Genomic DNA, 26,535 nt, shown 5'->3' with positions numbered 1-26,535 from the left:
GGAAAATTGCAGTTTCGAGAAAAACGCGTGGAAAGTTTTTAGTCATTAGATTAGGAGCCGCGTCATCGCGTCATCAGATTAGGAGCCGTGTCATTAAAATGGCTATAACTCGGTAAATAATAGAAATTTCGAAAAAAAAAATTCCAAGGATATATTCTTGGCCATTTCAGCGATTGTTTTCTATCCATGTAAAATATAATAAACTGTCACATAGAACTTGATTACTGACTAATTCCTGGACTCAAATTTAATTTACGCTTCGATTTTTATTCTATTTTCCCCAGCGAATTTTCAAAAACCCTCAGTCGAACAAGTCGAGATTATTTAAAAAAAATATATTGCTGGTCGAGATTTTTTTAAAACATATTTTGTACGCACTTTTTACGTCGATTTTTTGAGCAATTATGCCAGCTAGACGAAAATCTAATATTGGTCGATCTACAGCTAACGCGAGAAGGAGCAAGGCGAGACGCGCCTTAGAAACGGCCGAGCAACGAGAAGCAAGACTAGAAGCCATACGAATCCGCGCAGTTGAAGCCCGTTCGACTGAAACCTCTGATCAACGAAAAGCAAGATTGAAAATGGATCGAATACGCCGTGCTTATAATCGTCGAAATGAAACCACCGATGAACGGGAGAAAAGACTAACAATCGATCGAATACGTAGGGTTGAGGCTCGCTGGTCTAAAGCATCTGATCAATTGGAAGAAATACTGACCATCGAAAGTGTACGTCATGCTGAGGCCCCTCAATCGGAACACCTGATCAACGCGAAGCAAGACTGGAATTCCAGTGAATACGCAGTGCGCAGGCCCAAAACAGACACACGGACAATTGCTTTGAATTTAACAATTAGTTAACAATTAATCAACTTTTTACAAAAACGAAGATAACACAAAAACGGCTTGCTGAAAATGTTCCGGAGTTTTGGGAGAAGGAAATTTGTCTCCCTAGTAGTCCTTTGGTCCTTTGGATTATTTTGTGTGGGTCGTCATCTAGCGGGACACCATTAGAATACCTCACACAACACTTAAGTCGCTCAAAGCTAAGAGATGATGACATCTATGAATCGAAACATGCTAAAACGTTCATGCGGTAGTTTCCGGAAGCGTCTATCAATAGTCATCGAAAAAAGAGGGGATTTTTTTAACGAAATTATTTACAATATCCATATGTTACGAAAGGAAATATACCACAAAAAATTTATCGCATGTATGACTCACTGGCGTCAATTTTTCTTAAACATGTTGTTTACTGCAAAAGTTCGTCACACACCCTGTATTAAACACAGATTTGTGTGATTCCAATAGTCTGTTTTCAAAGCAATTGAAACATATTTTTGGATCAATAATTAACAAGTATATAACGCGTTGACATTTTATCTTTCGAATGAATTGATTATATAATTTCGTTAAGTTGGTTAGGAGCAAGGGGTTGGCCGCCTTTTTGTAGCCAGCATAAAAAAAATCGTAACCTAACTTTTAAAATAAAGTGCTTCGTGCGATCATTTTAATATATTTTTTAATCGCAAAATAAAGCATCCGGTTGGATATCCAAACATCTAAGAACTATCTATCGGAATCATTGGCCACAGGCCATCGCAAATGTTGAACATATTTGCATCAATATTGACTCCAAACAATAAACAGTGCGTGAGCCCTATCTTCATGCTGCCCACGCTCACTTTGTACTGGTTGACATAGGGTTGCCAGGGCTCTGGTTAGGAGGCATTAACGCTTAAAATTTTGTTGTTCTGATGTAACACTCTTCTTTTCGAAACTTTGAACTTACATCCCAGTATAGAAATGAAAGTCGTAGTTATACGTCATTGAAATATATTTAAGGCAGTATTTTTGTTTAGAAATTTGGAAAAAAAAACATATTTTTCATATTTCTGAAGTTTTGGCATTCTAGAGTATTGACGAATTTACGTTAGATCTACAACCAGATGGCGCAGCGAGTAAAATGATAATGTTTGGGTTCTTTGGTTTGAAATTCGTTTGAATATTTGCAACGAGAGCCAGTCGCGACCGGGGCTTTGTGCGTAGGTGGTCGGTTTATGCGCCACTCCCATAGAGGAGACCAACCACCGCGGTTAAATTTTGCCCAGCTACTGAGACCCAACCTTAGGGCGGGTTTATCTTTTTGCCAAAATCCTGGCTCGAGAAACGACTGTGCCCAAGTATCTGGAAAGCAATCAGTCAACAACAGAGAAGAAACCTTCCACAATCACCCGATCACGGGCTTCATAAAAACTTCAGCGAAACTCCAGAACAGCGTGATTCTGTAGGTATCATCACTGGATTCAACAATTGTTTCCCCACTTCCCAATCACTTCGGAGGCGAAAGTGGGGGCTGAAAAAAAGGAGTCAACCCGACTTGTGACCAAAAACAAAACAAAAACAGGAATTCCAGTGGTTACACCTTAATTGCGCCAGCTTTCGCGAATTGTTGCTTTCCGGGACGTTTTCACACTACATAAATCTTCTACACAAAATTTTATGCTCAAATGTAGTCCCGATCATCAACAACACATTAATATGATCGATTTTATTAATGACGGAAAAATCTTCAATTCATTATTATACATATTTTCATTCTATGCTTCAAACTTCAAATTCATTTATTATATATAATTGAGGGGCTTAAAATGAAAGGGGTGTAAGTGATTTCATCGATTTCTCTACATCGACTCTCTCTTTTGGTCATAACTTAGCTGCAAATACATTCCCAGCTGTATTTGACAATGCGGAAGACAGGTCAGAGCCTCATATATTTGATTCTATTGGCGATCTAACGCAAAACGTAAACGATCGGTGAGACATCTGGATTTTGTTTTTGAACTAAGAAAATGATGCTAATGTAACCTAAAACTCAAAAACAAATCACGTATATTTTACTTCCGGGCTTTTCAAGGTAGTTTTCACATGCAGGAATCGCATTTTTCTACTTGTGTCTGATTGTGCTCTCGAATCTCTTTCTTTAATTCAACCATTGTCAACATTTTTATAGTTTTCACTACTGGTAAATAAATAACATGTTATATATAAAATTGCGCAAAATTAAATTTTCACATGGCAAAATTTAAAACCATCATCACTTTCACCGCAGCGCCGCCTAGGTGTAGATTTGTACGTTAGATCGCCAATAGCGAACTCAAATTGGAACGTTTTTGCAGTTGAGTTATTAACTGAAGAAAAAGTTGATGAAGAGAAATCGAGCGGGAGAACCTATTGTGTGGTTTTTGTCTGACTTTTGTTGCTTTGTGTCGATTTTGTCTGTGAACATCTCTACCGTCCCTTACATTCGCATGTATTATCAAAAGGCGGTACTCACGCTTTACCGACATAATATCTGTAAAAGGAATTTTTCATGAACAACTGAGTTCTTCTAGTCAAGCCCTCAAGCCCTTTCATTTAATATCCATATTAATGGAGTTTTGAGAAAATATTAAGTCCACTATTTTGGATTTTAAGAATATGGAATACACATCGCGCTGGTGTGATCAATGTGCAGTATGACTTTCATGTCGTCTAAAGACGACGCTCGCAACGAAAGGGTTAAGAGATCGGACCAATTACTGTTTCATCATTTTAAACGATCTTGCAAATTACTTGATGTATGTTATTGTAAATGCACAGCAATTTGAACTGGAAACTGGTATCAAGGCAAATGAGTGTGGTGTTTGCGTGTTTGTAAACAGCTCTCGATTATTCGCTATTTGTTTCGGTAATATCTGTTTACCTCGTGCACTAAACAACCGACTTACATGTGGAATGTGATTGTGCTGAAATAATAACAAAAACAAACACAATTATTATCTTGCGTATTTATTGACTTTCACGCAAAAACTATAGACCGTCATCTATCGTGGTTCAAACTTCAGCCAGAAGTCCCGCGGCGTTATTATCAGGCCTGTCATCCGTTTGCTGAGATCTGGCAACCGATCGGTGGGTGGTTGCTTCAGATTAAAGTTCTGTACTACCGCTGAGACTATCAGAAACATCGTGTTCCTAGCGAACGTTTCTCCAGCACAGAGTCGCTTCCCAGCGCCGAAGGGCACGGAAACGTCTTTGGCAAGCGACAATTTTCCCCGGACGTCCAGAAAACGTTCCGGTCGGAACTGGTACGGATCGCCCCAAACTTCTGGCTGATTGTGAATGGCACCTAATGCCGGCATTATAATGGTCCCCTTTGGAATATCGTAACCGCGCAGTGTTGTGTTTTCCAGGGCCACGTGAGCGATCCCCGATGGAACTAACGTATCGATACGCATTCCCTCGCGTAGGGTTGCTTCCGTATAGGGCAGGTTGATCCGATCGTCCAGGGAAGGGAAACGGCCTCTGCCAACGACGTCATCGATTTCCGCTTGCATTCGCTCGATAACTTCGGGCTGCAAGAGTAGTCGCTCCAACAGAAGAGCGATTTGGGTGGTAGCTCCAGAGATTGCCGGGAAGAAAAAGTCCACAATTCCGAGAACCAGTTGGTCGTCTGTAATAAATTATAGATTGATGACAGCTAAATATTATGCAGAGAAACAATTAAACCAACATTGAAAGCTGAAGCCATTGCCGTTTCTCGAGCCGGTCTTGCGCATTTCGTTGAAGTACAGGTCCAAGAAGCACCTTGTATGGTTTTCATCATGGGTCACCAGATACTTCTGAATGACAGATTCGATGAACTCACTTACTCCCATACTCGCATCACGAAGTTTGTTATAGTTGGTTATGTTGGGGAAAAAGGTCTTCAGCCACGGGACCAAACTGAGGATTGTTCCAAAGTCATCTCCAAGACGCTGAAACGTTATCGCGTGCTTGCCAGCTCTACAAATGATAATAATTATCTCTTTTTATTGTATGTTTATTACAGATTTGACCTACTTAATACTGTAGATCGAACCACACTTACTCAAACACGGGTTTCGCCTCGTTGCGGGCATATCGCTCGCCGCTGACCACTTGAAGAAAGGCATTCGCAAAGCACACGAAAAACACTTGCGGACACTTGACGTAGCCGTCTTTCATAAACTCGTTCTCGTGCTCATACTTGCCCCCATATCTGAGCATTTCGATCAGTGTCTGAATTTCGGCACTGATCTCCGCTTCCAGTAATTCGAAGCGTCGACCAAAGCCATAGTCTCGCAGATATCTTAGAATAAATCGACGCTGCTCCTTCCAGTCCGGCCCATCGGTAAAGAAGATTCCGCGCAGCTGGAAGTGCTTCTCTCGCAAGCGTGCCAAGAACAGATCGGGTCGACCGTCAAACTCCAACCGATTCAGCACTTCCTTGACAATATCGAAATCGTTTATGATGACGGTTTCGTAGCTGGCCAGATACACACCAAGCATGCTTGTTTTATAGTACTCGCAGAGCCTAGCGGCAGCTTTGTGCAGATGGCGATAGTTAATCAGAAGCATAATCCCGTAACCACCGACGAGTGGAAGTCTGGGAGGTCCACTGGGGAAATTTGGTGGTTTTCCGAACAGGAACTTGTAACACATATGAACGATCAGACCGATGGCTACTAACCACAGAAAAATTGAAGGCGTTACAAACATGTTTTCGACCTTGTTTATTATTGCACGTTACACTACGGACTTTCTGACCGTTACTGCGGTATTAGAAGCAGTTCAGGGATTATTTATAGCTATGATCCCCAACAGTCAAACAAAACCTAATTGATAACACAACACAACACACACAACGACGCGACCGTTGTAGAAACGCAACATATATTATCCGATTAAATTGAAACGTATGAGGATGTAGGATGTGAACAGAATTGCAATACGCTCACCGTTATCTCGATCCTCATGACTAGAAATAACGGATCACGCTCGGAAATTCCATGAACGCATCCTTGAGAAACTTGTTCCGTAGTATGGATCGGGGAGTTCGGTGTGGTGTGAGAACTTAACCCATTCACACACGATGCAGTGGATTTACCCAAATCTGATTGCAAGTTCAACAAACAATTCGCACCAAAAACAGACTCATAAATATAAAAAACATTAGAAAGAGTACAGTATACATCGTCAAAAGATAAGATAAAACGTGCTTTATTAGGTTACGATTAATGGTTATTATTTCTAGGCGATAATTACACTGAACGATTGGTGAGAATGATGCGTGCGGGTGGTGCGCTCGTGTTGGTCTTTGGTTTGTCGCTTGCTTCAGCGTCGACTTGTGAATCTGAGCCTGAAATCAGGCGTCGTGCGTATGACACCGGTTTGGCGTGCCTCGATGTCGGGACTGGTCTGACCGTCCGGTAATTGCAAGGTGAAGTTTTGGACCAGCGATGTCACTGCCAAGAAGAGAGCATTGCGAGCAAACTGATCTCCGGCGCATACACGCTTTCCCGCTCCGAAGGGCATTGATTTGTCCTGATCCGGCGCTAATCTTCCTTCTGCATTCAGGAACCGCTCCGGAACGAAGCTCTCCGCGTCCTTGAAAAACTTTTGGTCGTGGTGGATGGAGTCCAACAAGTTTACTATAACCGTCCCCTTCGGGATATGGTAGCCATTCAGCGTGGTATCTTTCGTCGACAAATGAGGAATTCCTGAAGGAACTAGAGTATCGATGCGAAGGCCCTCTCTTATCACAGCCTCGCAGTAAGGTAGCCTTACTCGGTCGTCCAGCGTCACAAGTCGATTTGTTCCAATGACTTCGGCTAGTTCGCCATACATTCTACCTTGCACCTGTGGGTACTGCATCAAACGCTCCAGAATCAAGCAAATTTTGGCAGGAATTGCCGACAGCGGAGGTACTAAGAAGTCTGCGCATCCAATCACCAACTGATCATCTTGAATGAAGTACAACGAAATTAGCAGCTTATTTGAAGAAAGAAAAAATCAGAATCACTCACATTGGAAACCAAATTCATCATTCCCCGTTGAAAGGCCACCGTTAGTTCTTTTGATCTCTTTTATGTAAGCATCCACGAAACAACGAATATCGTTCTCGTCAAAACTCTTCTCGCACTTCGTTGCTAGACTTAGAATAACTTCGTTAGCCTGTTGATTCACTTTCCGCAAGAGATTGTACTTCGAAGCCTCGGGGAACAAATGCCGAATCCAGGGAATGTAACTAAGCAGCATCCCATAATCGTCCCCATTGCGGTGGAAAGCTAGTGCATTTTTTCCAACCCTAAAATTACAGAAAAGTGAAACATTCAATCAATTACGTTAGATCATTTTACAGTGATACTTACTCAAACAACACCCCTTGATCCTCTCGGGCTAGCCTAGCACCGATAAGCATTCTCAACACCACGTTGGAAAACAGCGCAAAGAACACATTGGGACAGAGCGCGAAGCGGGCTTCGTCCATCAGCAACTTCTCGTGCTCAAACTTTGGTCCATCACGAAGCAAATCAATCAACTCTTCCAGTCCTTCCTGGATGTCAGCGTCCACCTGGGGACTGCGGGTGCCGAAACCAAACTGGTGCAGGGTTTTGAGGAAAAACTTGCGCTGCTCGCGCCAACTCTCGCCATCGGTGAAGAAGATGCCTGCAAAAGTAGAAAATAAACGTTAGCAATAAGAGCGAAAAGCAATTTGGCCCTAAACAAATCACATGGCGTGGGGAAATTTCGCAATTTGCCCCCTTTTTTCTTGTCCCCATGAATACTACTCGAGAACCACGAGAATATCACTTTAAATTTTTATCGTATGGTTCATTTCGTGCGAAAGAGACGATGGAAAGTTGTTGTTTTACCGGAAGGTAGTAATATATCGCCTGCAGGCGTTGGCACAAGCGTCGCTCGGTTGTCCGTTCGTAGTGCGATTTGTGGTGCAGTAGTAGTAGGAGAAACAGAAAATAGAACTTCTTATGAAAAGCTCTTCGTGTGCAGTTTCGAATATGCATTGAAATATATCAGCCATTCCATGCCAAACCGATTTCGTTCCGCCAAAAATGTTTTTTTTTATAAATACTTTCATACATTCACGTTTTCTTACTAAGCGAACGTCCATGGGTTCAATCGCAGAACTGTTCATTGATTAATTTTGACACTTTACAAATTCCTTCTACTATAAATTTCCTAGTACTTCTATTAGAACTCGTCATTATAATATCAAATTATTTTTAGACCCAATTCTCGTTCAAGATGTTCCAATCACTTGCAAATAACATGTTTCTCCTTTACCAGGAATACATGTTTGATACAGAAAATATTATAAAACATCTGAAATCAGACGATTGCTTCCTCGAGTTTTACCCTTACCCATGTGCTTGATTATTTCTCGAGTTATGCAGAAATGTGTGTTTCATTTGTATGGCAGCCCCCCTTAGAGAGGGGGGAGGAAAGTCGTATCACAATGAAAACATTTATTTTCCCCTAGAACCTCCACATGCCAAATTTGGTTCCATTTGCTTGCTTAGTTCTCGAGTTATGCAGAAATTTGTGTTTCATTTGTATGGCAGCACACCCCCCTCCCCCTTGGAGAGGAGAGAGGGGTCTCGAACCAACATGAAAACATTTTTTGCTACCTAAACCTCCACATCTCAAATTTGTTTCTATTTGCTTGATTAGTTCTCGAGTTATGCAGAAATTAGTGTTTCATTCGTATGGCAGCCCCCCTTAGAGAGGGGGGAGGAAAGTCGTATCACAATGAAAACATTTATTGTCCCCTAGAACCTCTACATGCCAAATTTGGTTTCATTTGCTTGCTTAGTTCTCGAGTTATACAGAAATTTGTGTTTTATTTGTATGGTAGGAGAAACAGAAAATAGAACTTCTTATGAAAAGCTCTTCGTGTGCAGTTTCGAATATGCATTGGAATATATCAGCCATTCCATGCCAAACCGATTTCGTTCCGCCAAAAATGTTTTTTTTATAAATACTTTCATACATTCACGTTTTCTTACTAAGCGAACGTCCATGGGTTCAATCGCAGAACTGTTCATTGATTAATTTTGACACTTTACAAATTCCTTCTACTATAAATTTCCTAGTACTTCTATTAGAACTCGTCATTATAATATCAAATTATTTTTAGACCCAATTCTCGTTCAAGATGTTCCAATCACTTGCAAATAACATGTTTCTCCTTTACCAGGAATACATGTTTGATACAGAAAATATTATAAAACATCTGAAATCAGACGATTGCTTCCTCGAGTTTTACCCTTCCCCTGTGCTTGATTATTTCTCGAGTTATGCAGAAATGTTTGTTTCATATGTATGGCAGCCCCCCTTAGAGAGGGGGGAGGAAAGTCGTATCACACTGAAAACATTTATTTTCCCCTAGAACCTCCACATGCCAAATTTGGTTCCATTTGCTTGCTTAGTTCTCGAGTTATACAGAAATTTGTGTTTCATTTGTATGGCAGCAAAAAAATTCATCATGTTGTGAACCATGTAGAAGGGGGACCAAACAGGAGCAGCATACTTGTTCCTTATCGCAAAATATTAGAAGCATTTTCTATTTTTTCATTGGGGTGCCCATTTCAATTTAAAGTGGTCCGAAAAATGAATTTTTACCTTTTTTTGCAAAAATGATTTTTTTTTCAAAAAATCATAATCGGGCACACGTACAGAGCATTGGATGCTTCAACATCCCGATTATGAGAACACTTTGTAATACTAACCTCGAGCTAACCGCGAGTAATCGGTTACATACTACTATCATAGATGATAAGAAAAATTGTCAAAATATCGAACTCCCGGCCCCGTCAGGCTAACGCCATGTGAGCTTTGATAAAAATATATATATTTTGGGAAAAAAATCATAATTTTCAACTGCTGAACCTAAGGGGGGTCTTCGTTGCCACATTGGTTGCGCGTTAGTTTACTAAGCGATCGATCGTGAGTTCAAAACTCAAGGCCCTCAATTGACCATTTTTGTGTTGTTATATAATAACTAGGTCCACGCAACAATCATCAGATATAGAGATCGACCCACAGTCGAATGGAGATCGATTCATCCATCCAACTGCCCTGCTCTGCAATAACACAACAATGATCATATCAATTGTCTCCGCTGTCCGGTGGTTTAACTGAACAATGGAATAACAGAAGGAATATTGTTCGGCCTAAAATGGCTACTGTTTAATGTACAATTTTTAAATACGATGATACGATTAGATACATGTACACGAATCAAGTCCGGCTCTGTATAAATAACAAAAACATTCAAAATAGTTTTTGATTTTTTTTTCAAATAATAGTAAATCTCGACGTTTCCTGCAATTTTAAGACTTTTGACACCAATTTTTTTTTGAAAACCCCGATTTTATGGACTCCTCCCTTGGGTGATTCTTCAGTTTAAAAAAAAAAAACTTAAATTTTGACAGCTGTGCGTAGTAAATGAAGTTCGATTGGGCTGAAATTTTACATAAGGTAGTTTTTTGTGGAAATATTTTTTTTTGAGAAAGTGCCGTTTGAGATAACCATTTTCATTGACACTGTAGAGATTGATGAAAATTATAAAATGGTCAATAAATAGATTAGCTCTGCTACTGTGGACAAAAAATCAAGGTGGTCATATTAAAATCCTTCTCTTTGGTCTAAAAAAAATCTATTTATCTTAGTTTTTTCTCAGAAAATCTGTATTAAATTTTTAAGTCCAAATTTGAAGCATAATCTTAGCTTTGGTATCATTGATTGGCATAGTTTTAAGAAATCAACGATGCTGATTTCAGTAAGAGCCACACTCAGTATCAGTTTCGTGACGGGACCGATATCTAGTTTTTTAATTTGTACTTACTATATGTTCCCGAAAACGTAATCCTACGTCAAAATGCATCGATGGTTCTTTTAGATGTCTTCAATCCTCAAAACAAGAACTTCCAAAGCAATATGGATTTTCACAATAGTATGAACGCACTTATTAAATTCACATTCACACACATTCACCTTAGTAAGACAAAGATGAATAGTGTTATTTTTTTTTTATGTAGAACTACGTCTTTCATTAAGGGTTCCAAATCAGTAAACAGGTCACGTTTTTATGAAATAATGTTAACGTTAATATCTATTTTAGTCGTGAGCGGATTTAGACGGTTTGTATGCCAAACGAATTGTAAATTCCCTAAGATTTTTTGATGTTAGATATTACTATCCCTTGATGTTTAAACGGTTTAAATTGATGAAAACTAGAAGCATTTCCATTTTTCCATACATTTTCTTCTGCTTATTTGTGACCTTCCCTATCCATGCCGTCAATAACAAGCAACTCATCGGCGATCAACGAAGGGGAAGATTTAAAGTCTCCGTGAACAAAGAAAAGAAGAACGAAGCGGAATATTTGTCCAGAGTATAAATATTGGATCTCGCTGAGGCAAACTTTCAGCATCGTTTTAGATACGAAGCAATGAATATCGCTTGTTCTTCCTTGTTTTACGTCATCACATGTCTTCGATTCAGATTGAGCTGTGGACGCGACCAAATTACTTACCCGCTGATGTACCGTTCTGAATCATATTTCAGGCACTTTGTTCTAATATTTTGAAATGCTTCGTGCACTGATGATATAACTATAAATATAATAAAGGGTGTGTCACATCAAATTGCATCACGGAAAAAACGCTGTATAAATTTAATTTTTAGGAATTATATCTTCAGCTTTCGCTTATAATCAGATAAGAGTGTATAGATCACGTTGGCCATGCTTCACTGTCAATTTTTCGTAAATTTGGAAAAATGTCGTCGAACGAAAAAGAGCGTCGTGAATTAATCCTGTGCACTCATTTCGAGAATCCGGAGTTTTCACATCGGGACAACGGTAAGATGCTGGGAATCGTCCCATCCACGGTCAGTAGAGTACTAAAACGATACTTCGAGAACCTAACCATCGACCGGAAGGTGAAGAACGGCAAAAATAGATGCTCCGTCAGTGAAAAAGATCACAAGCGCGTAGTTAAGCAGTTTAGACATGATCCGAGAAGTTCGGTCCTGGATGTCGCCAATAAGCTGAATTTGTCAAGTTCATTCGTCCAGCGGACCAAGCAGCGAGAGGGCCTGCGTACATACAAGGTTCAGAAGGCTCCTAACCGCGACGAAAGGCAAAACATGGTGGGGAAGACGCGAGCCCGGAAGCTGACGAAGCCGCATTGCCTGGTAATGGACGACGTAACCTACGTCAAAGCGGACTTTCGTCAGCGGCCGGGCCTGTTGTTCTTCTCCGCAGAGGACAAATTCAGCGTTCCGGAGGAGATTCGCAAGCAGAAACTATCCAAGTTTGCCAAAAAGTACATGGTGTGGCAAGCGATCTGCTCTTGCGGAAAGCGGAGCGCCCCCTTCGTGATGACCGGCACGGTAAACGGGCAGGTTTACCTTAAGGAGTGCCTACAGAAGCGCTTACTAGCACTATTGAAGCAGCACGAGGGCCCGACCATCTTCTGGCCGGATCTCGCTTCGTGCCACTATTCAACGGGACGTGTTGGAGTGGTACGAAGCCAACGGGGTCACCTTCGTGCCAAAGGCAATGAACCCGCCCAACGTGCCGGAGATTCGCCCAATAGAGAAATATTGGGCGATTATGAAGCAGGCCCTCCGGAAGAACCCAAAAGTTGTCAAATCGGAGGCGGACTTCAAGAGAAAATGGATTTCTGTTCAAAAAAAAACTACAACCTGACGTTGTACAGAACCTTATGGACGGGGTAAAGAGGAAGGTGCGAGCATACGGGCTTGGGCTCGAAGTATGAATAAAAAGAAAATGCCAAAAGTTGTCTAATAGTTTTTATTTTACTGTCTAAAATTTTCAAAAGGATCGGTCTACTGGGCGAATTTCTACAGCGTTTTTTCCGTGATGCAATTTGATGTGACACACCCTTTATCACAATTGCTTCTTTAGAGTGATCCCTTGGTTTCACTATCATTCCATTTGAGAAAAACATTTGAATTATTACATAGTAGGAAAAAAATCAACTGCACTGCTCATTATTGTTTGTGTTTGACGTTTGTTTTGCGTGAGCATGTAGAATTTACCCGTTCATAAATATTTAAATTTCTCCTGTGTTTCATCAGTTCTCATCGTCACTAACAGTTTACTGTGATTGCTTGGTAAGTGTTTCGCAGTTGACTATAAAATATAATCAAGTGTAATGTAATTTTCGTCCATAAAATTACAAAATAAAGTGTCCGAAATTTGAATTCAATCTGTCCGAAATTTGATTGAGTGTCCGAAGTATGATTCTTATTCGCTTCATTTGAAAAGCATTTTATTCGATGATTTTCTTATGTTTTCAATCAAATAGGTACCAAAGTACCTAAGAACTAATTTATTAAAAATATCTACCAAATAATACCTGTGCATAAAGTTTAGATCTGTTTTCTGCATCATATGCCCTAAGCGTCCCAAATATGATTCTGAACGGTATCTGGCATTGCAATCATTACATCAATCCGACGCCATTTCATTAAGGCTCTGAACTACACAAGTGTGTGGGGAATTATTAAACTAGGCTATTATCGGCTCACCAAGAAAATAATTGTTCAGGAATTTTGTGAGTGATTTGATTTCGCATGGCAGTGGCAAAACTATCTCACCAAGGATGACAGCTAAGCCAATCGAGATCGGAAATAATCATAGAAAGGACTTCTGTTTAGAAGAGATAAGTGTGTGTGTAAAATAATATCCGAAGTTATTAACAAGCGACTTGAACAAAATAACAGCGTAGTTCTACGTCAACAAAGTGGTCGTGTCTTGGACACAATCTCCTATAATTTTTATTCTAAAACTAGCCGCTAACACAAACTTCTGCATATTTTCACCATAGATCGAACATGAGAAAGCAGAACTTCACGCTACATTCGAATGCCAAAATGACTCTCTCTCAGACTGATTCGAATGCTATATGAATTAAATTGGTGAGATGAGAAAAAATATTGTTGACATCAATCAATAACTAATATTGGAACGTTTAAATCAGTGAATCTGTATGAAACCCAAAAAATTTGTAATCTGTAACTACAGATTCTTGGTTTCAAAAAGACTGAAAAATCCGTATAAATACAGATTATTCTGTAGATATGGTAACCGTGGTCGAGAAGTGTTTCAGTGGTACCGTGACAATGGAGTCGATTACTTTCAAAAATACCTCAATCCTCACAATTGTCCCCAATTCCGCCCAATATCGGGGAGTCGCAAAGCGGAAATTGAAGCCAGTTGCCAAAGTGCCAAAGTGACCCGGGATGCTGCAGACATGAGCCCAAACTTTGATGGAAGGTATCCGAAGAAAAGTACGAAAATTCATCAAAAGTATAACGGACTAGAGGGTTTTGAAGAATAATAAATTATCTGCATTTTGATATCATTTTTGTATCTTCAACCAATACCGAGATACAACTGGTTTTTTTATTCCGGAATCTAATTGAAGCTTTAAGACAACTACTGAGTGTTTTAGTCGAAACATTATTCAAGATTATCAATTACGGGGAATGATAACGCGGATTCTTCGGAAGGCATAACTTTTGAAAAGCGAATTGCATATATGATTGTGATTGTGGTGATGGCTACCTCGACATATTTTTTTGTGTTTGTGGTGATGGCTACCTCGACATATTTTCTAGTCGTGTACCCAGTATCGTACTGCCCGCTGTCAACTATTCAGAACACCAATGTTTGCCGATTAAACGCTGACTGTTAAGGGCGTCGAAGCATTTTTGTAGAATTTGAGGAATATTTATGCCGTTGAATTATCTTTTGTGTTTTTTCATCGCCAATATATTTACACAATTCAAAACACTACCAAAAAACTGTTCTTGGCACTTCTTTGAAACAGATGTTGTTAATTTTTTTTCGTATGTCAAATTTGGCTCCATTTGCTTGATTAGTTTTCGAGTTATGCAGAAATTTGTCTTTCATTTGTATGGCAGCTCCCTCTTAGAGGGGGACGGAGTGTTCTAACCATCGTTAAAACATGTATTGTACCCTAAAACCTCCACATGACAAATTTGGTTTCATTTGCTTGATTAATTCTCGAGTAATGCATAAATTTGTGTTTCATTTGTATGGCAGTTCCCCCTTAGAGAAGGGGGGTAGAGTGTTTAACTACTATAGAAACATTTATTGCACCCTGAAACTTCCACATGCCAAATTTGGTTTCATTTGCTTTATTAATTCTCGATTTATATAGAAATTTGTGTTTCAAATTTGTATGGCAGTTCCCTTTTAGAGAGGGGGAGGGGTCTCGAACTATCATAAGAACCTTCCCCGACCCAAAAACCCCCTGCATACCAATTTTCATGTCGATCGGTTCAGTAGTTTCCGAGTCCATAAGAATCAGACAGACAGACAGACTGACAGACAGAAACCCATTTATATATATATATATATATATATATATATATATATATATATATATATATATATATATATATATATATATATATATATATATATATATATATATATATATATATATATATATATATATATATATATATATATATATATATATATATATATATATATATATATATATATATATATATATATATATATATATATATATATATATATATATATATATATATATATATATATATATATATATATATATATATATATATATATATATATATATATACATTCAACATTAAATACGGAGAGGTTTTTTTTTCATTAAAATAAATATATTTCTGCATTAAAATGTCATATGGATCAAATGGAAGATGGTTAATAAGATTAATTTGATTTTGTATTGACTTAGCTGGCAAAAAAATGTGTTAGCCCACAAAATCTTTGAAAACACAGAGAAACCTTTTTTTTATTTCCAACAAAAATGCGTTCGTAAAATATTATAAAACTAAAAGTTTTTGCCTTAAAATTATGTACATCCCATTTCATGACACTTTCGCGTTTATCCCATTAACGAACAAGTCGTAAAAGTTATTTTTTAACGAAAGCTACTGGCGTAAATTTGATTATTGACGCTAAAGAAACCTCAATGTTCAAGAATTATTTTTCCCCCATCTTCCATTTTCCGGGAAATAATTGTTCTAAAAATCTAATATTGGCCGAAACCAGCACTTTTTTTGCAATTACAAACATACTGCGGACTAAAAGTCACTTCAATTAGCTAATATGCGGCATTCATAAATGCATTAATTTTACATCCCGGGTCGAACAAGCACAGAGAAAGTCTCTAAGTATAAACCTGACTTAATCCACCTATGGTGAGCTGTAACCTTGCTTATTGCATGTAGTTTTAATTTATTGTCGGCAAGCTTTTTCATTCAAACGAAAGTTTTTACTGTAATTTTTATGGTGGCGGTGGAGAAATGCCATTGCTCACCTTTCCGATTATCAATTTCTTCTCGAAAAAACATTTTTCATTTTCATTTAGGTTTTCTTCATCGATGAGATCGCCACCTGATCCGGCGGAAGAATATTCCAGCAATCTTATTAGAATCGTTCTACGTACTGATGATTTCCTCCAATTCCTCCACATACAAAATTCTACAGACCGCCACCACCTAAGGATATCACGGTCATAAATGTCATAAACTTTTCGATAATATTTGCTAAATTAATTGATACTTAAGGTACTCATACACTGTTAGACCGGAGCAAAATATTTGACTCTTTTTGACAGATAAAATTTGATCAACCTGTGCTGACCAAATATATTCGACTCCTAAAGTACTTTTACAGTCTGTTCGTCAAATCTGGCGTTACATGGTTAGGTTGCTTAAATATTTCAGTCGACTTTTTTCATGTTCGATGTTTGACATTGTTTGCCACTGTTGATAATTGAAGAGCCAAATGTTTTAAAATTGCATGAAACGTCGAGATTTAGTGTCATCTCGAAATTTTGTTTTTTGTCAAAAATCGGCATTCTGGGACTTTTTTCGGTTTTTTTTTTCGGAGTACGAAACATAAAGGATGGTTTTGGGTGCCTATAAAAATAGTCCCAGAATGCCGATTTTTGACAAAATTTGTTTTTCGAGATGACACTACATCTCAACGTTTCATGCAATTTTAAGACATTTGGCATTAAATTTTTTTTTCGAAAACCCCGATTTCCTGTAATAAAAAAAAATTAAAAAAATCCAGGTCAAATGTTTTGCGATAAAGAACAAAACTACCAATTTTCACGAACATTTGAAAACCACTACAGGTAAACTTCGATATAACGTACATTTCACTTTCAAAATTGTACGTTGTATCGAATTGTACGTTATATCGAAGCATAATAAAGTACTCACTAACGTAGTCTATAATACATTATTGTGTTGCTGTTTTAGTAAACTTAATGAATAACTTCAATCAGAAGACGAAGCCAGCCTTTCTCATGATGTTTTCCTTCGTACTGTTGATTAAAGCTTGATTCATTTAGAATCCGGAATCACAAAACCAGCTGTATTTCGGGATTTATTGAAGGTACAAAACTTGTTTTAGCATCAGGTACAGGTACAATACAGGTAATTCATTGTTCTATCAGAAAAAAAATATTGAAAAAAAATTTCCTTTACACTTTGGAAATGTGTACGTTATATCGAGGTAAAATGTACGTTATATCGAGTGACGTTATATCGAGGGTACGTTATAACGAGGGTACGTTATATCGAAGTTTCCCTGTATATCGAATTCGCATTGAAAAAATTGAAAAATACAATCAATTAGAAATGTTTTTTCAAATATCTCTAGAATGGCTGCATTTAGAAGGGGATTGATAATGAGCTTTTTTATTTTAAATCACATCAAGATTCATAATTTGTGGCTAAAAATGATTGTTAACATACAAATATTCGAAGTTTCGAAAATTCATAAAAATTCGTTGTTTCACAAAGCTCGTCAAAAATAGTTTCACCATATTGTACCTATTTTTTAAATTTTCTATATGACTTCTATTTTAAATGAAAAAAATTAAATAGAAATTAAAAAATATTTATTTTAGATATTGCAAATTAAAGATTTTTTTTTTGTAATAAAACAAAATTGTAATAAAAAAAGAGTACTTTTTTTCTCAGTGTATATTTTTTCACTTTTCAAAATCAATACGCTATAACTCTTTCTAAGACACTATTTCGGTAGGACTCATAGTTTTTGAGATATAAATTATCAAACATTTCTCTTACTAAAATCGATACGCTCTTTTCAAAAGTTACACTTGAGTCAAAAAACTCCCAAATGCTGTGGAAAACTCATATTTCCTCCAACCCAAACGGAATACAAACTTTCATTCGAACCAAAAATACTCAAATTTTGTCATTTGTCGATTTCATTCGGAATTGCTCTATAAGAATAATATAAGATTAACAGATTAAGATTAACATTGAGAGATGCATTGTTTTTTTACAACGATTGAAATTTATGTTTCAATTTATAAACAAAACTTCTCTGCATGTACATACAGAACGAGTTAGGATAAAGATTTTGAAACAACTTCAATAGTACAACAAAAGAACACTAATTCGATTTGAACCTAAATTATTTGATCTAATTGTTATCCACAGCCACTGTTTTAATGCTTCTGTCCCACTTTTTTGTTTGTACCATCGCTTCACATATCGTCATCCTAATTTCACCTACGTTCTATAGTTGCGCAATTTGTCGATAATTTCTCTCTTATTACATCAAACATTCCACAAATCCACCACAGACTGACCGTCGACGATTGTGTGTAAAACAGCACCCACCCACACTACACTCGCCGTTTCACCCTTGGCGTCATTCAGAGCGCCGCGCAAGAAAAAAAAAAACAACTCGTGGCTATCTGTGACACCTAATTGAGAATGATTTGCGCTACCAATGAAACATAGGACTAACGAACGAAACCATATTTTTTTCTGTACACGGAAGCAAACACGCATAAGCACACAAACCTCTCCTCTGGAAGTGTTCATCGCGGAGTCGCGCCATAAACAAATCCGGGCGTCCGTCGAAATCGGCCCGGCCAAGAACTTCCTTAACCGTTTCGTAATCGTTCACGATGACCGTCGGCAGGGGACCGAGGTAGAGACCGATCAGCTTACTGCCGTAAAGTTTGGATAGTTTGGCTGCCGCCTGGTGCAAATGCCGGTAGTTTAGGGCCAACAGGAACGGGTAACTTCCCACTAGAGGTAATCTCGGTGGGCCGGGTGGAAAGTTTAGTGAAGGTCGCTCGAACAAATACCGATAAGCTCGGTAGATTAGTAGTCCAGCCAGTAGACCAATTATCAGTTCGGTTATTAACACCATATCGCCGATATTGTTGTTGTTTGCGCGCCGATGTTACGTCTTTCAGTATTATGAAACAGTTTAAATTAGTTCACTCGCGAATTACCCGCTTCCCTCTGGGATCAGAACTCTAACACCAGGTCAAAAATCGTCTATCGGTTCCAGAATTGTCCCGGTTGTAGTTTGCAACTGCTACCGTCGAGCGCGAGTAGAAGACTGATGGCGGGCGCGCGAATATACATACTCTGTCTCTTCTGATACTCTGTTTTTTTTGTATCGTTTCTACGTTTGTTGTCCGCATGTCACTTTCGGGTGCTTTTGCCCCTAAGCACACCCCACCGCCCCAACATCTGGTTGGAGATGCTCACAGCGCTCTGCTATTATGCCATCAAAACATTGCGAGATTAGGAGGGTGTGTGTGCGCTCTAGAGATTCAACCGCCTAGCGCCCAGCTGGGATGCTGTTCTTGTACATACATCATCTTCCCGTTTCGGGGGGCGCCCCAAAACGTGCCGATGCGGTTTGCTGTAAATTGAGGCAATAGTTGCGAAATGAATTTTCTCGTGAAAAGAGTGTTTTATTAGGCGGTAGTGATCATAGGTCTCCACGAATGTCGGACGACTTATTTGAAGTCTGAAGATACTGTTTTCGCGCTATAAAATCTTAATTAGTTGTTTTTATCGTTGTCGGTTAACTGCTCGATTGACATCTCGGATGCCTTCGCACGTTGTTCTCGAATTGCAATAACTAGAACATTTTGAAGGCCAATAGCGACGGCAAATATGTTGGTCACACCCGAAAACAACCGCTCTCATCGTCATTCGTCGTCGTACGCATCGCCAAAAAATTTAAATCTTCGTTTGTTAGCGTTTTGAATGCTTCGGAAAGAGTGTCGCAAATGCCGGAAGTTGCGTGTTTATCGTTTCCAAAAAGGTATTATTCAAATGTTACACGAGTTATTCGAAACTCTATTCGGCGCATCTGTGAGTGACGTAAGATCGCTCAATACATTATGCCTTCGTTGAACATATCAAAATGCTGTGTCATGATGTTCTGGAATATTTATTCACCAATCCATTGATATTATCTAGTTATAAATTTAGTCTGCTATTAAATTTACCTTTTTTATTGTTCTTTTGAACAACTTGTGTCCTAAACTACATGTTTCCTAAATCTAAAAGGGCACATCAGACTACCGACCATCAAATCAAAAATATAATAAGTATCCCCTACTTTTTATATTTTCGATTCTGAACCAACTTCCTAAATTGTAAAGGTCATAAAGTACTTGACGACTTCAGCTTCGAATTGTATGGGAATTGTATATGTATATATATAAAAACTGACTCAATCAATAATTACAAAAACGAAAATCAATGTTTTTCTCACAAGAGTAATATTTTTTCAACAAAAACTAACTCATAAGCTTCAGTTATAATTATTACCATCCTAAAATGGAAATGGTCACCCTAACGAAAAAAATAAGAAAATACGGGTCTAATATTTTGCAATAAAGAACAAAACTACCACTTTTCATGGAAATCTGAGAGGCACTATATCGGTCTGGCAAGGAATGGGTGTATATTTCCTTGGCTATGATTTCAAATAAACGAAACTAAATATTTAATTTGTTTGATTGGGATGACTTCTTTTCCTTAGGACACAGTTGAATAAGAAAAATGGAATGACGTATCCGACTGCATCTCTTTTGTATCATGTGTACGAGTTTTTACTGTTCCAGCATTTATTCCGGCTGGCTGAGCGGGATAGCTGCTGCTCGATAATCTGAACAATCATAGTTCGAATTTCATCGTATCAATTTTCTTGAACATCACCATCGCCAACATTTATACTTCCACAAAAATAAATATTCTTATACCTAGAAATCCAGAAGTCTTCCCAATCAAGCAAACAAATGAACATCTGGTAAACCTACCTTGGAGCGAAACAAAGTTTATCGGAGCTCGAAAAAATGTTCTCGGAGGGTCGAAAAGATGTGAACGACGCAAAGCGTGCCGGAAGCCCGAGCACGTCAACAACTGAAATCAAATATAAGTAATCCGTAGGTATACAAAAATCATGATACTTTTAGAACAGCTCTTGTAGAGAGGGTGGTCCACTGGTCCCAATCCATTAAGTATTTCCATAGCCATAGCCGATTTTGCTTCAGCACTAGGAAGGGATTTTTTTAGAGATAGGCAATAGGCAATAATCGAAGATGAACCAAAACACGTGTAAGAAAAGCAGTTGTCAAAAATTAACTGAACATTCAAAATAGCCGTACTTGTCAGCATCAACAAGAGACATGAGTGCCAACATAATGCCACAAAAAAAAATTTAAGATCGAATATACGTAACTCGCGTAAATTCGAAAGTCGCGATACTTTTTGAACAGACCTCGTATACGTCTATGCTATTCGCGAACTGTATCCGCCTGATATGCAGTGTCGGACAAATATTTAGACCACTTCTCAGGCAAAAAAAGAAAAAAGAGAAAAAAATAATCCAATCCAGTCCTCAATTCATTAATATAATTGATTTGCATTGTTCGAAGAAATTTATAACATCTGTAGTGAAAACAATAGTCAATCATCAAAAAATGCGTTTTAAGCATAGTTACCAACTAAAATTACGCTACAAAAATCAAGACCGGTTTTTCAAATTCATGGTAAAAAAATAAAAACAAGAAAATTCATACCGTGAAAAGCTTCTAGGGTTAGTACCTCGTGTAAACTTTTTTTACGTATCACTTCACGCACCCGGTTCGGCATGGATTCCACCAGCTTCTGACACGTGGTGATCGAGATGACGTACCAACAAGTTTGGATCATATCCCACAATTAGTGCTTATTCATCGACTTTTCCGTGTCCACCGACCTTTTCACGATGTCCCAAAGGTTCTCTATAGGGTTTAGATCCGGTGACTGTGCTGGCCACTCCATGAAGTTGCCTTTGTTATCCTGGAACCACTTGTTGACGGCCTTGGTGGTGTGATTCGGATCGTTATCCTGTATGAAATGTCATTTCAGGGACATCTGCCACTCGTCGTGTGGCATCATAACATACTTTAGGATTTGGGCGTCGAGGTACTGATCCATGATCTTATTCACCCAGTACAGAGGGCCATCACCGTACCAGGAGAAGCACCCTCACACCATAGTGTTTCTTCCTCCATGCTTGAATATCTTCGAATGTGGCATGTAAGCGCAGCCTATTGACCGATGGATCCAAGTTTTTCCGTCCGAGCCGGTGAGGTTTACCTTTGTCTCATCCGACCACAATATATTTCGTCACTGCTTTTCCTTCTCCGGATCAATCCAATCGAAGTGGTCTTTCGCGACCTTCAGCCGCGCCTTCAGATGCTTCGGTGTCAGCATAGGGACCTTTCGGGGGTTTTTACCGCCTAGTTCCTGCCCCACTAGCCGCCGCTGAACTGTCCGGAAATCAAGGACAAGTTCAGTTCGTCCTTTCGAGGCCTTCAATGGCCTCCAACGGATCTTTCTCGGAGGCTCGCTTTATGGCAGAGTCATCCTTCGCGGTCGTTTTCCTTGAGCGTCCAGTCGTTTCGGATTTTTGCGGTTGTGGAGGACATTGAACACGAAGGTTTTGGATCGTCCGTCAGCGATTTCGTGTTGGCTGCTGTTTGTCATTTTACGGATGATCATCCGCTGTGTTTCTGTACAATTATGCACGCGACTCATTTTTCGTTGACTGCAACTAGAATTCGAGAATTGCAACCCTACATACTTCTTTTTACATAAATACTTACCAGGATCCAGGATCCAGGATCCAAGAAAACACAAAACGCCAACGAGAAACATTTAATTTTCTTCAATAAATCGATCGAAACAACAGCCGAAATGAGGAACTGGAACTAAATTATGTCGCGTTATTTTAGTTTTTAAGCATGCTTAAAACGCTTTTTTAATTAATGACGATTGTTTTAACTACAGATGTTATAAATTTATTCGAACTTTCTTTTTTTGCTTGAGCAGTAGTCTTAATGTTTTGTCCGACACTGTACATTAGGGTGGCAGCGAAAATGGTCATGTCAAATTTCGAAAACCGACTATGTACATTTTGTTTATTGGCCTAAAAAATTACCTGTGCAAAGTTTTAGCTCAATCGGACATGATTTAAGGGTGCCTCAAAGCACTCAAAGTTTTGATTTTTTGATCCCAAAAAGTCGTTTTTTTTCGAGATTACACCGACGTTTTAATCATTTTTAAGTCATTTTGCATTGATTTTTTTTTCGATTTTTCAAATGTCCTTTACTCCCCCCTTGAAAGATTTTCGAGGATCAAAAAATCTAAACTTTGAGCGCTTTGAGACACCCCTAAATCATGTCTGATTGAGCTGAAACTTTGCAAGGTTATTTTTTTTGGCCAATGAATAAATTGTACATGGTCGGTTTTTGAAATTCGATGATGACATTTTTTCCATACATCCATTATCACCCTACGGTACATATAAGATGTCGGTAAGGCTGACTTTACGGTAGTGTATGTCATAAAACCGATGTTTGTTATACTGAATTACAACGTAATCTGTAGTAATAACCATAATCGTGTTTTTCGCATTTATACGATTCCAGATGTACACGATGCATACTTTACGACTTTGAATATGCAAGATACACGATTCAATGTTTGCTGGGGCTCCTGGAATGACATATCCGATTACATCTCTTTCCTATCATATGTACGAGTTTTTACTGCTCTAGAATTATATTTCAGATAGCCGCGTGATATAGCTGCTGCTTGATAACCCAAACAACCGGGTTCGAGTTCTATTGGAGTAATCTTCTCAAAAATCAACACCATTCATTTTGAATATTTATAACCCTTTCCCACTGAAAGTCATTGGAACACTTTCTATTTCTGAAAACATAAATGTTCTCATATGTAGAAATAGTGATTCGTGAGGCTAAACATTTTATGGACATATTTTCCGCTATTTGTGGTTTTTCATGTTTGTAATAAATCGTATATACGTATGACAATGGTTGTATTAGACATATATAACGTATATGATGCTGTATCATATACGCTGTATATATATTTGCTGGAAATGAACAAAACAGAAGAATTGATGTTTCAGTATGCGCAGAGAATATACCGATCTGACTTCCCCCTATTTGACTAAAATAAGTAAATCGAAAATAACTCTGGCTGAAGTGGAAAGAATAAGTAGAAAAATCATTTTCATTTCTTAGCTTCAAAAATAACAAGCCTTGCTGTAAACCATATAATGGACGAAGAGGGCAATAAGTTATTCGAACTGAATCACGGTTTTGGTAGGAAATTTGCACAATTTGCGGGCGTTGTTCAGTTTTCAGTCTATTCATTGTGGAATGGCGGGAACGAATCAAAATTTGATGACGATTTAAGGTGAAGGTGGAAGCTAGCCATTGTAGTAGTATAGGTAAACCCTCGTGTAAAAATGGGGTAATAGTGTTTGTGAGAGAAGAGCAAAGCACACGTAAATAGATCAATTCACTTATCAGACTGTGTGGCGCTTCATTGACACGAGTCTTTGAATACATTTAAAAAAAAAACAAATAACAATTCAATACTAAAGTAAAATGTATGAACGATGTGTTCCGATGAACAATTGCAAATATAAATATATATAGAAGGTGCATTTGCATATGATTCTGATTATACGCGAGCGTAACATGAGCAAATTTATAACACATGCGAATTGGGGCACTTTTGGTATTAACAAGTTCTTCCGCATAGTAACTCGATGTTGATAATTCCTTAATATTTTCCTTCGTTGATCGTATTGTTTTCACATATTCACGTTGGAAAGCCTTAACCCTTCTCTTCGTTGGCCGAGGCATTTAGATTGAATTTAATACTTTTCCGTTTACTGTTTTTGAAAGCATAGGCAGACGTGGCCGTGTTCCGAGCTCTGCAATACAATATTCTTACCCAATGTTAAAGTTGCTAAAACTTACATTATAGACCCATTAAACGTAAAAATAATAATTGTATTGATATCAACACAATTTTATTCTATTGATTTTCATGACATGGGACGCTATGACTCCGGAATAACATTTTATTGAGTGGTTTTTATAGCTGTTTCGATGATGTTGTTTGGCATCAGTGTCGAAAAAATAACGATGCTTCCACCAATACAAACAAAACCATTGCGGAAGATTGAAAAACGAAAATTTAACTTTCAGAGCACTTGCTCGAGTTTTCCGACGTTCTTCACTATACGGTGCGAAAGCAGATGAAAATTTAATATCTTGTGAGTAATCGATTAGAGTTTGGTTGATATTACTTGATGGAAAGTGTGCGAAAACGATCATTTTCTTCACACTGTTTCGCAAAATTATTGATTTTCGGGCGAGAGGTGAGGGAGGGAGATGAAAGAAATGAGCGCCATTGTGGCAGACATTTGTGGCTAGCTTCAACCTTCACCTTAATGACGCACACACCGAGAAGTGTTGCCAACTTAAAGTTCTATACCTCTATTAAAACATTCTTATAAGCAATTTTAAGCAAAATCGAAACCTTGCTGCAAAAATTCCAAGCGCGTGTTTTTGTAATTGAATTTCGTTTCAACGTCCGGATTGGTTGCATGATAGCACAAGACGATGACAACTAGGAGCGCTACAGTGAAAGCGGTAGTGAATTTTAAGTAAACCGTGAGTTCATTGGGATTTTCCAAAAAATTAAAATCACTTTAAAGCATTGAAAATGGTACAGTAGGACATTAAATCGGTTCATCCCTCGTATCTTCTCTCGCCTTCTTCCTCTTGATTTCGAGCAATATGCTGTAATCCGCACCCAGCTCTTATTTATCACATCTCATCTCACTAACTCAATTGGTCTAACTCCTCCGCCATGATACCGCCAGCAGCTGGTCCCTTCTGTGTAATTCAGATCGTGAAAAATAGCGGATAACCAGTACAACGCCGCTGTTTCCACCGGTAGTTGCGTTTCATTCGCATTAATGAACTCGACGTTCAACTTGTAGCCGCTGAACCGTGGCTCAAAGCCACAAAGCTGAGACGGAAGCACATCTCGAGGGCGTTAATTGTACTCTTGTCAACGCGCAAAAAATATGGTAATACGTTATGTCTATTAGTACACGATGGCGTCGCGTTCAGTGATGAGAATTTAAATTGGATAATGTTAGCACTTTTGTATGCCGCGTTTAGCGTTAGACGTTTCTCCGTACACACTGAACTGCGAACGGCAGGACGAAGTGCATCTGGTGAGGGTCAGTAAACGTTCGATCGTCTCTCAACGCTCGGGAGACCTGAAAGAGAAGGTTTGTGATAGGAACAAAATAACATTGAATACTGACAAAGGAATCAGGTGCACACCCGCAGGAAATCATTTTTCGAGAACCATCCTTAAATTGAACCCCTTTAGGGCATAAGTTCCAGTGGTAACAATCCCATAAATT

General features: G+C 38.5%; 3 protein-coding genes across 7 annotated transcripts in view; 1 reads left to right on the top strand and 2 right to left on the bottom strand.

Moving 5' to 3' along the window:
* The window catches only part of LOC129764173 (uncharacterized), a 55,152-nt gene that overhangs the window by 8,704 nt on the left and 19,913 nt on the right, over positions 1-26,535 (top strand). Inside the window, exon 1 of one of the 5 annotated variants that reach the window (XM_055763056.1) lies at positions 19,800-20,040. The exons of 2 other annotated variants lie outside the window; for them this stretch is intronic. In XM_055763056.1, coding sequence (XP_055619031.1) covers positions 19,983-20,040 — 58 coding nt within the window. In that variant the 5' untranslated portion in view covers positions 19,800-19,982. Of the gene's footprint in view, positions 1-19,799; positions 20,041-26,167; positions 26,191-26,535 lie in introns of those variants that run through there. 2 more of the 5 variants (XM_055763023.1, XM_055763046.1) reach the window with 2 other exon arrangements.
* Positions 3,815-5,627, bottom strand: LOC129764220 (probable cytochrome P450 304a1). Its single transcript, XM_055763084.1, has 3 exons — positions 4,909-5,627; positions 4,552-4,823; positions 3,815-4,491 (listed from the first exon to the last, which is right to left on the bottom strand). The coding sequence occupies exons 1-3, from the start codon at positions 5,556-5,558 to the stop codon at positions 3,866-3,868; spliced, it is 1,548 nt and encodes a 515-aa protein (XP_055619059.1). The 5' UTR covers positions 5,559-5,627; the 3' UTR covers positions 3,815-3,865.
* LOC129764203 (probable cytochrome P450 304a1) lies at positions 6,036-19,344 on the bottom strand. The gene is made up of 4 exons (XM_055763068.1): positions 18,774-19,344; positions 7,211-7,508; positions 6,866-7,146; positions 6,036-6,802 (listed from the first exon to the last, which is right to left on the bottom strand). The coding sequence occupies exons 1-4, from the start codon at positions 19,126-19,128 to the stop codon at positions 6,174-6,176; spliced, it is 1,563 nt and encodes a 520-aa protein (XP_055619043.1). The 5' UTR covers positions 19,129-19,344; the 3' UTR covers positions 6,036-6,173.

The sequence above is a fragment of the Toxorhynchites rutilus genome, chromosome 1 (assembly GCF_029784135.1).
Source record: "Toxorhynchites rutilus septentrionalis strain SRP chromosome 1, ASM2978413v1, whole genome shotgun sequence".
NCBI classification, from domain to species: Eukaryota; Metazoa; Arthropoda; class Insecta; order Diptera; family Culicidae; genus Toxorhynchites; species Toxorhynchites rutilus.
This window is presented reverse-complemented; position numbering and strand designations above follow the sequence as displayed.